The 11,184-nt window shown below is 37.9% G+C and overlaps 2 protein-coding genes across 3 annotated transcripts in view; both read left to right on the forward strand.

The window, feature by feature from the left end:
* Nucleotides 1–1,391, forward strand: part of si:ch211-196i2.1 (collagen alpha-1(I) chain) — a gene marked incomplete in the record, with an annotated part of 64,972 nt that extends 63,581 nt beyond the window's left edge. Inside the window, 1 exon segment of the mRNA XM_014024833.1 lies at nucleotides 471–1,391. Coding sequence (XP_013880287.1) covers nucleotides 471–632 — 162 coding nt within the window.
* A 1,013-nt stretch (nucleotides 1,392–2,404) lies between these two features.
* man1b1a (mannosidase, alpha, class 1B, member 1a) lies at nucleotides 2,405–10,666 on the forward strand (the record flags this gene model as incomplete). 2 transcript variants are annotated; one of them, XM_014024839.1, is given in 8 exon segments in its annotated part: nucleotides 2,405–2,703; nucleotides 3,483–3,623; nucleotides 7,354–7,462; nucleotides 8,859–9,040; nucleotides 9,115–9,254; nucleotides 9,360–9,484; nucleotides 10,218–10,403; nucleotides 10,518–10,666. In XM_014024839.1, coding segments are annotated over 7 exon segments (993 nt in total), but the record flags the coding sequence as incomplete, so codon positions are not given.
* Nucleotides 10,667–11,184: the final 518 nt, after the last annotated feature.

The raw sequence follows: 11,184 nt of genomic DNA on the forward strand, positions 1-11,184 counted from the left end.
ATAAATTGTCTGAAAAATAATCATAAAATAAAAATCTGAAGCACTTTTTTGAGCAGTAGCAACAAAAAAACTGATTTTGAGGAAAAATGACTTAAAAATGTTGAGTTTTTCCCTGCGAACTAGCAAAGTTTTGTTTCTTTCCAATTAGGAAATCTCAATATTCAAATACTTATTTTCTCTTTATAATGACAACAAAATTTCCTCATTAAAATTGCATAAAACAATGATTCACATATTAATGTATCATTATAACCAACAAGACAATCTAAGTCATATCTCTGGATACATTTATGATATCAGGATGATTTAAGTATCAAAATGAAGCATTTAAAGCAGGAATCTGAAAATGTGATTAGGTCATTTTAATCCAATTTGACTTAATCCTCACTTTGGTGGGTCACTTTTTAATAAAACATTGTAAAACTGAAGCTGAACTGTGAATAAATGTTCTTATTTTTCCTGCACATCAGCCTGGAGAGGATCCAGATCCCGGTCCTGGTCCCGGTCCTCGGGAGTCTGTGTTCGAGTTCGAGGACGTGCTGCTGCTTCCTCTGAGGGACGTGGCGGTGATGGGAGGAGAAAACTTCACGCACCAGTTCAGATTCACATTTGGACCCGTGTGTTTCAGCTAAAGGCGGCAGCGGCAGGAAGCGGCGCCGTCAAAGAACTCATGAATCCAGGAGAAAAAAAACCTTTTGGTTTGGATCACCGAGAGGACAATTTGAAGATCTCACTTCCTGTTTTCCTCCTGGGTGAAGGGGGGCTAAAGGGACTCTGTGAGTTCGACGTGTGGATTCTTTACGGAGACGCCATGTTTGTTTACGGAGACAAAATAATTTAACCTTTTATATGAAATGTTTTTCTGTTTATTTAGAGACTCTGTATCCTGATCAGTGTGTATATAAAAGTGACCTCATAACGATGCGTTCTGGATGCATCACTTCTACCAAAAGGTGCTGAACAAAACTTGTATTTAAGTTTTATTCCCTATCTTTATTGGTGCTACGTTTTTATGGACTTTCCTCATTTTTATACGATGCAAGACTTTTTATTGTTTTACAGTTTCATATTTGTATATTTTACATCTCAGGTATGACGAGCATTAGCACTTCACCTGCTGTAAACGCAGCACGCTGTTCTGTTTCGCAGTCTAAGCCGACCTTATCGACAGTAAACTTTAACGGATGACGTCACTTTTCTGTGATCGATGAAATAACAAAACACCTAAAGACAAAAAACACCTTCAGACTCCCTGCRTTCAAGACCAGCTCTAAAAATGTTCCAATTTCTTCCTTTTTTTTCTTTGGGCCTGTTTGTAAAATGTTGGAAATAAAATATGTTTGTCAATATGCAGATGATATTACACTAAAAGTATTGTTTCTACTTTCTTACTTGGACTTGTTTTGCTTTACTACTCTTGTTTTTTAGGTAATAGTGATATTTGGTGGAGGTTGACTTTATAAAGTTTGAAAATAAAACTGCAGCTCATTGAAACTGTTTAGATCAGAGGAGCCCAAAGTGGGGCCCGCGGGCCAAATTTGGCCCGCCAAGCCATTTGATTTGGCCCACCAACAGTTGCCAAAGTTACAAGGTTGTAACCTGTGATCCTATAGGTAGAAACACAGTATTTCCATTGGTCTAATGACTATATAAAAGGGCTGTAGTGAAGGTAGTTTTCATTCATGGTGCTGACATATCTTTGATTTATTAGGATTAAACATGAAACATGAAACGACAAGACATATTTAGATCAGATTCAAACCCGCATGTAGATTTGCACACTTTATGAGGCCACAAAAACTCATATTTTATCAATTTATGATATGTCCCATGAGCCTTTGCTACTTGAGTGAATGGCAGACTTTCTCCAAGTGCACAGACCAAAACTAAAGGGGACCATTGCACAGCTTAATCGTTAAAAATAAAGGACTTTACTTTAAAAAGTATTTGTATTTCATGTATTATATAACTGCATTTGGCCCGCAGCCATGGATAGATTTTCATTTTGGCCCCCTYGGGGAAAATATTTGGGCGCCCCTGGTTTAGATTACTAATAATTTCATATTGTCACGTTATAATGGCTCTAAAATGTGAAAGGATGACATTTTTCTCACATATTTTGCTAACTACAAGTTTCTATTTAACATGAGCATAAAGTTAAATTTGTTTGTGGAACTTTAAATCAAAAAAATTATGAATTAAGTTTATTTTAGGTAATAAATGAGTTAAAAATTGAACAAAAATGGCTTTGAATTAAAGCCAACTGCTTTAAAGTGTTAGTATTTGAATAATTTGATAAAACAATGTCTTGAAAATATAAAAATTGATAATTGTTGCTCTACATAAAGTTTATAGGGGTCACGCGCGTGTCAGCGTCACGTGACTCTTCGTAACGTCACTCAGCTTTTTTTTTTCTTCCTGTCAGGTTCAGTTCATTTCCTTTTAGCAGTTATTTTTTTTCACCGTTTAATCAGTTTATTGTTTCATGTAGCAGCTGGTTGTTCCGTGTGGCACCTGGACCGACCGCTCCTCATCTGTCTGCCCGTCGAACCGGATCGTTTTTCGATGTGAAAAACGAGTCGGAAGAGGCGAGTTAGCCTCTCATGCTAACAGCTGTTAGCTTCCAGGAGGAGAGACGCTTTCGCTGCCCGTGAGGCTGACAGCCTGCCGGAGAGGAGAGGAGAGGGGAGGACGCAGCTGGAGGTTTTACAACTTACTGGACTCTAAATATTCCCCATAAATCAGTTATTAGAATATTTAGGGACGAAAAGGAGGTGGTTCTGTCAGTTAGCCTTTTTTTTTTATAGCTTAGCTTATAGCTTAGCATGTGCTGTCACTTAATTTGACTTTTTGTTGTTGTAACTTTTTATTTAAACAACCTATAAAACCCAAACACCACTTTAGGTGCGTTGTTAGTTAGTTTAACGGTTAGTTAGCTTCACTTGGGAGTCAAAATCTTTACCAAAATGTGATGAAAATGCGTTTATTTATGAACACCTGTTCAGAGGGTAACGTTTTGTCTGTCCATGTAAAAACATTGACAAAACAGATGTCAATCTTTTAAGCTTTTTGTGTAATTATGGAGTAATTAAAAGAACTAACAGTTATGATGCACGATTCACTTTGTAAAAAATGTAAAAATTTGGATTATATTTGATTTTGTAATAAAGTGTAGGTTTGATTACTTGTTCTTCTTGTACCAGAAATTTAATCTGTTTCTGTCATGAAAAAAAAGGGGATAAATAAACAGAAATACCGCCTAAYATTAGGAGTTTCACAGGTAAAGATAATATTGGAAAAGCATTCAAAAGCTTTTTTTTTTTTTCAAATATGGGCAGAAAATTTGCTGTAAAAACTATATAGATTATACATTTCAATTGGGATTATTCAGGGTATTTTTTTGGTACATTGTTTAGTGAACCTCACACGTCTTTTTAAAAAGTATTCTCTCTTTAAAACAAGTTTTCACATTTTAACTGCAGGTTCTGTGGTCCACGATCGTCCCGCCTGAGCTTTAGACGATGTTTCCACCTCCCAGGAAGGACTTCATTGCTTTGACCCTCGGCGATGCCCACAGCCACGCTTACAACAACGCCAAACACCGGAGACAGTCCTGCTGGAGGGTGAGTGGATCTGTGGGGGTCAGGACCAGTTTGTCCCAGATCTGAACCACTTCTGTCTTTCTGTTTATAGAGCGGGTAAAACAAGACGCAGTTAACTTGTTTTAACGTTTGGTTTTGATACATTTTCCTGTTTTAAGTTGTAGATTTCTGACCTCATTACTGCAGCACATCATTTAATAATAAATTACTGACAACTGACAAATACTCTGGGTAAAGCAACAATGCAGCCTGAACATTAAACTCATTATGAAAGCTAAAAGAGCAGAACACTATCTTAAAAGCAAAACTGGTAGAATACTAGCTAAAAGTAGCAAAAGGGTTGCTAAAAGCTAAAGAAACAGACCACTTACAAAAAAGATCAAAACACTAGCTAAAGAGCTAAAAGTATTAACTGAAAGCTAACAGCCAAATATTGTCAAAGTTGTTGCTAAAATCCTAAATTGGTAATATGCTAGCTGAAAGTTTTAAATATGCTAGCTTAAAGGCTAGGTAAAGGAGMTAAAGGTTTAGGTAAATGTAATTCAGTTTATTCAATTCAGTTTATTTTTATAGCGCCAAGTCACAACAACTGTTGTCTCAGGGCACTGTACACAAAAAAAAAAAACAATAAATCTAAAGAAGCCAGCAGACTGCACTGAATGCAAAATATAGTACATGACTACAACAGTAAAACGCTGAACGCAAGCTTAAAGGTTCAAAACACTAGCTAAAAGGCTTTAAGGAGTACATTCTAGCTACCTAAAAGTATCAAAATGTTAATTTAAACTTAAAGTCTAGCTAAAGGTTTAGATAAAAGTAGCTATAGGCAGGGCGCAGGTGTGCGATCCAAAAAGAAAAAAGCGCACCAGATGGAGCGTCATAAAGCGCACTTGCGTACCTGAGATTGTACCTGATTGTCTGTCTGTCACAACAACAGCCAGCAGGGCTCTAGAGTGCAACCAGTTTGGTCTCAAACACGACCTGATTTCTTAAAAAAATAAAAAATGAATATCCAGCCACACTGGTGCGACTGGATTGTTGTTCAGTTCTCACCAAGCCTCTAMGGACAGTGGGACCCTGATATAAGGATTAAACAGACACTGCCTTCAACAAGTCAGATGGAGTCCGGAGCGTTTTTATCCAATCAGAGCAGAGCAGGGAGGGACTTTGAGTCAGAGCTGTTTTCAGCAGAGACAAACTGCAGGTTGAAGCAGCGGCTGCAGCGGTCAGTCCTGATATTTCCTCCTGCACTTTGCTCCTGAACTACCAGAGACTTTGGTCTGTAAAACATAACTTTATATGAAATAAATGTTCAGAATGTTGTTATCGAACAGATCTGTCCAACTCTGTGTGACTAAACTCTCCTCCTGAGAGACTGCTGTATGAGCGTGTCGCTGCTCGCGCAGGCTGAATCTGTGAGATTCACTGTTTGAGTTCTTCTAATTAAACCACATTAACTAACAGAACATTTGTTTGCCCCATATTAAAGCAAAGATGATTCTCTGTGTAACTCCCAGTCAAAAAAATTATATATATTAAAAAAATAAAAATAACTTTCCATATTCTCTAGGTGAATGAGTTTTAAATGTTGTTTTAATTTTTCATAAAGATCCACAAATTTCATTCACAATTTTATAAAAAAAAACAGGGTTCTTGATGTGTTAAACCTGTTTATATTTAGGACCATACTGTGACACAGCTGCTCTGGGATAAATGTAATTTATTAAATGATCAAATATGAAGAATAAATGATTACATGAGCTGAAACCATCTAAATAGTATCTTTTTGAATAAAATAGTCTTTTAAAAAAGAAATCAGTCTAACAAATAAAACATTTTTATATTTTAAGTTATTTTGCTCTGTGCAAAAGACAGATATTTGCTGGTTGGACTGGAGAGTGGAAAGCTGGTTTAACCAAGGCTGAAGTGAAGACCAAACAGGAGCTGTCCATCTGAGACATGTTAGTCTAAAAGACATTTAACCATGAAATGTTCAGTTTGTGATGTTTATATGACACCCAGCCCCTCGGACACTTAGGTCGTTTCAAAATTTATGCAGAGTAAAAGAATAAAATAAAAACATGTTGGACTGATTTAACATGATGTCCTGAGATGTTGCAGCTGATAGGAGTCATAAAACAGAACAGGGGGACGTTAGATGACCTGAMGCCCCTCTAGATAAATGTGTTCAATGAGTGAAAGAAAATATGAGTACCAAGTAACAACCCTGGGTTCTCCCCTGAGAACCAGACCAAAACGTTATGTGCAACCCTGGCTATAGGCTAGCAAAACATAACAAAAGGCTTGCTAATAGAAGTGTAATAGTAGCTAAAAGCTAAAAACGCTGAACACAAGCTCAAAGGAGCAAAACACTAGCTAAAAAAACAAAGAGAGTATATACTAGCCTATAGCCAATAATTGGGACTTTGCTAATTAAAAGTAGAAAATTTTAGCTTAAAAGCCATGTAAAAGAGCTAAGTTTTTAGGTAAATGTAACAACAGGTTAGCAAAATATTACAAAATGCTTTCCGAAAGAAGTGAAGCAGTAGATAAAAGCTAAAAAAAAAGCTGAACACAAGCTTAAAACACTGGATTAAAGCAAAAGCAGTGAAATGGTAGCTGAAATGATAGGTAAAAGATCAAAAGTTTAGCTAATACACTGGGTAAATATTAGTAGATTAGCAAAATATAGCAAAAGGCATTAAAGACTGTCTAAAAGTAGCAGAACGGTAGCTAAAAGCTAATAGTAGCACAATAAAAAATAGATCACCCTGAAGCAGAATTCAGAGATCCTGATGTGTTTATAGGTAAATAAATTTATAAACTTAAATCAAATATCCTGGAATTGTAAAAAGAAAAATCAGAGCAGCCGTCTCCTGAACGAGCTGAAGGTTTTSATCAGTAAACAGCTAAATATAAACCAAAGTATGCTGCAGTAATTGGATTGTAAAACATGCAGGAGAACAACAGAGTGAAGAGAAACCAGTCAGACAAAGTGAAGCAGGAACAACAATCAGTTCAGATCTTGTTGAACTGGTGGGACTCAGGTCAGGTTTTATCTGACAGCTCTGAGCTGCTCCACATCAAAAGAAACAARGACTCACAGATCCATTCATCTCAGACCCAGAGGAGTCATGAAGACGGAGAGAATCCATCACAGCTTGTTTAAAATGTTTCCGAGCTTTTTTCACAGTCGGCCTCAGAAGAAGCTCAGATTAAATAATTCAGCCTAAAGTCAGATTTCCTCAGTCCTGAAGATCAGAACTGGTCCTGCAGCTTCTCGTCACGTGAACCTCCTGCTTGTCGGTTTTCTCTGTGGGTGGACTGGGTTACACCAAGCGACACAAACCTCATGGATCTGATCCCCGTCACGCCCTCAGGAAGCAGATCCTGGTCTTTGTTCTGTTCGTAGACAAACAGACCTTCTGTACTTCTGTTAAAGGCCTACTTTAACAGATTTATTCACATGAGTTTCCCACATCATGCTTCAGAGGTTAGACATCTCCAACCAGTGTTTAGCTTTGGACCAAATGAAGTTTTAAGATGAAACACAAAAAAATAAAATGCTGACTCAGCAGATTGTTGTTCGTTAGMGAGAACCTGCTGGATCTGTCGTAGTTTTTTCAACTGAGAGTTCCTCCTTCAGCTGCGAGAGGATTAATTTAACAGAGATGCTGCACCGGGTAACGATGTCCTGCTGTCTGTCTGTTAGCTGTCGGCTGCTTTCAGCTGTTTGTTTCCGTCTCTGCAGAAATGGAAGCGCCTGCCTCGGCTGCAGCGGAGCCTCATCCTCTTCCTGCTGGCTCTGCTGCTGATCTTAGCTCTGCTGTCCTACTCCAGCATCGCTGAGCAGTGGAGAGGTAAAACCAGACGCACTGATCTGAACTATCTCTGTTTAGTTTGATGTTTTTATGCTCATATATTCAAACCATCTGCACTGAGGATAATTTAACTTATTTCTAATGAGTCCAAACGAAAAGAAAACTGTTTTTATTCAGCAGAAACCATCTGCTTCTGTCCTGAAAACAACTGAATCGTGTTGTAGAAATATATTTTGATGCTCATGATTTTAAACTACAGTTTTAGTAAAGTTGTGATCAGAAGTTTCCGGTTAATGTCATCATTTTAGGAGTTTTAATCATTTATTGTGTGAATATTTATAAAACATTCACATTTTTAATCAGTTTTTTCTTACACAAGTTAGTTGGCCACGTAACTCATTATACAATTTTTGTGTTATTTCAACAATTTCTCTATGAAAACATTCAGCTCCTTCAGGACACGGGAATTTCAGCTGTTTTTACTATTTGAGATTTTGAGCTTTTTTTCTGCATTTTTTTCTCATAAATGGAGCTGTTTTCCTTTAAACTCTTTAAAATGTTTATAAATCTTTACTGAACACAGTTTTTGCTTTTTTAACATCTTTCTGCTAATTTCAGCTTTATTTTGTTGACTTTAGCTTCATTCTGATACTTTCTGCTATTTTTCTGTTAATCTAAGCTTTTTATGCTTCTTTCCACTGCTTTCTGCTAACTTTAGCTGTTTTTTGTGTTTTTAGTCTTTCAGCTAAATTCACTTTCAGCTTCTTACTACTTAATTCAGCAAATGTGCTCTCAGTTACTAATTTCAGCTACTTTTTTAGCTGTTCACTCTCATTTCCCTGTCTGATTTCAAATTGTTTCAACTACTTTTAGCTTCTTTTTGCTAATTTTAGCTACTTTTTTGCTTCTTTCAGATGTTTTGATGCTTATTTCTGTGTTGTTTAGATGTTTTTCTATATTTCTAGTGATTTTTTCAGTGTTTTTTGACTTTTGAGTTTAATTTGAACTCATTAACAGTTTTATTAAACTTCTTCAGCAGCTTTCAGTAAAAATCTTTAAGCATTTATGCTAACTCTTTAGTTTGACCGATTCTTTTTGCAGCTTAACACAATTAAACAACTTCAGTGTTTTATTTTTTTATTTATTGTGTCTCTTTAACTGAACTTTAACTACGAGCCGGACTAAATCTGTCCTTTCATTTAAATCTTTTACTAAGAGCTGCTGAAGGCTCTGGAGCTTCACAGAACTCTGTACTATAGTTTCTCTTTTAGCATAAAACGATTTGCAGATTGGATTGACCAACGCTCGGATAAAAAAAACTGGTTCAGATGTTGAGGAACCACCAGGACCCAAACCCAGCTGGAACACCAGTTCCCCCGTTCACCATAAACTGACACAAGCAGCTCCAGATCACTGTCCTGTCTCCTGCCTGTAGGCCTGTCTGATAAGGAGGACTGGTTGGAGCTCAACGACAGAAACTTGAATTTTCCCGTGGCCCAAAATCCAGCTGCAGGTAAACCTCCAGCTCCTGTGGTGGGACCAGATCTGGGACAAGCCGAGGGTCCAGATGAGCCCAGAGGACCAAACGTCCCTGTTTTGTCTAAAGCTCCACCAAAGGTTAGCCTCGTTGGAGTGTTTTCAGAGACTCGTGTCACAGGTGTTCACGCTTCACCTTCTGTTTCCACCTGCAGAAAAAGMTTTTCTCAAACAGAAGAGGCCCGCCCAGCCTGCGTAAAGATGGAAACCTTCCAGCCACTAAAGCTGAAGAAAACCCCAAACAGCAGCTGGTTCCAGAGGAAGGAGGCGAGGAGGAGGAGAAGAAAGTTGTCAGGTGAGCTCCTCGTTTCTCTTCCAGCACCGAACACTCTGAGGCTGTAGATGTTTGTATCGATGAGACGGAGACACGTAAAACCAACGAGTCGTTTTACCCTGGCAGCTGGAGAGGAGCCATGATCGAAGCCGACCAGGCCACGGACGCCCCGCCCTCAGCCAATGAGAAGGAAGCTGCAGCMCCTGGCAACCCTGCAGCACCTGGCAACCCTGCAGCCACAGACCTGGAAGGTCAGCATTAACCCTTTACTCACCAAGAAATACAGGCAATCATGTGTTCATTTGTTTGTCTGTCTGTAGTCGTATAAACCAGCTGCTGCCGGTTAAACTAAACAAAGACTGAAGTACATCTGTCCTTTAAATTTATTCAAATTTTAGGTTTTACAAACATTTCTAATCCCTTCAAATTATAACAACTTTCCCTCTTAACAAAATGTGATTGGATGTTCAAAGGTAATACGTTTTTATGAGCCTTATACATAACCTGCAAAATATTATAATCAACCAACTCATAAAACTTCAATAATTTCAACTGATAAAATAATGTGTTTGATGGGTGACAGTAATGTCTTYTAGTGATAATTCTTACGGCTCTCTCCTGCAAAATAAAAATAGTATTTGTAATTGTTTTACGTTTTTCCCCAGACTTCAGTTCTGTGACCGTCTGACAAACTAAAAAAATATTTAAAACCTTGATCAGCTTTTGTGTTACTTACTAAAATATGTTTAATAAACATTAATTTGAGCTGCCAGCTGGTGATATTAAACATTTAACTACATTTATGATCACGCTGCTGTTTTTACATCACAGATTAAAAAATGCTGACTGTCAGAGTTTTATCTCAGAACAGCTGGAAAAACGAGAAAAAGCCTATTCTGCTTTTATTTTGTTGTTTTACAGGATTTTTAACTTCAAATGAATAGACTAGATTTAATAAAATCCTGTGTCTGCTCATCGTTTCAGCAGGAACTCCAGACCGGCTGGAGGCGGTGCGCGACGCCTTCAGACACGCCTGGAAGGGCTACAAGGACCACGCCTGGGGTCACGATGAGCTGAAGCCCATCTCCAAGTCTTTCGGGGAGTGGTTCGGACTCGGWCTGACGCTGATCGACTCTTTAGACACCATGTGGATCATGGGACTAAAGGAAGGTACTGGACTTCATTCCCAAAGAGATTTTTGTTTGCAGAGTCAGGAAACTGTGACAGATCTGTTCACGTGTCCATGTGAGTTAGAATTTATCCTTTTTTTTTTTTTTTAAACAGAGTTTGCAGAAGCCAGGAGCTGGGTGGAGAAGGATCTTTCCTTCAACAAAAACGTTGACGTGAATCTGTTTGAAACAACCATACGTGTCCTGGGGGGTCTGCTGAGCTGCTACCACCTCACAAAAGACCAGCTCTTCTTGGAGAAAGCTGTGAGTCGACACGAAAACTTAGAAAGTTTTACTCTTCTGGGATCATTTTTATGTCTGCTCATGTTTTCAGGAAGTTTGCACTCATTCTGGTTAAAAAACACAACTTTTTTTATTAATTTTTTTAGGAGTCTGACGCTGTAATAAGTCAGAAAAATTCTGCAGAAAATGCAACAAAAAAGTATTTTTCTGCGAAAATGAAGAAGAAGTACTGAGGGCTGAAAGTTACTGATGAATGAATAAACTAAACTGTTAAAACAAGCAGAACAGAAGCTAAAAGCTAAAGTTTGCACTATAGCAGCTAGTTAGCGCTGCTGCAGCTAACAGTTAAATGTAACAATGCTGATGCTAATAGTTAGTTAGCACTATAGAGCTAGTTAGCACTGCTGCAGCTAACCATTAAATTTAACAATGCTGATGCGAACAGTTAGTTAGCACTATAGAGCTAGTTAGCACTGCTGCAGCTAACCATTAAATTTAACAATGCTGATGCGAACAGTTAGTTAGCACTATAGAGCTAG

This window comes from Austrofundulus limnaeus, unplaced genomic scaffold, assembly GCF_001266775.1.
Source record: "Austrofundulus limnaeus strain Quisiro unplaced genomic scaffold, Austrofundulus_limnaeus-1.0 Scaffold441, whole genome shotgun sequence".
Taxonomy (NCBI): Eukaryota; Metazoa; Chordata; class Actinopteri; order Cyprinodontiformes; family Rivulidae; genus Austrofundulus; species Austrofundulus limnaeus.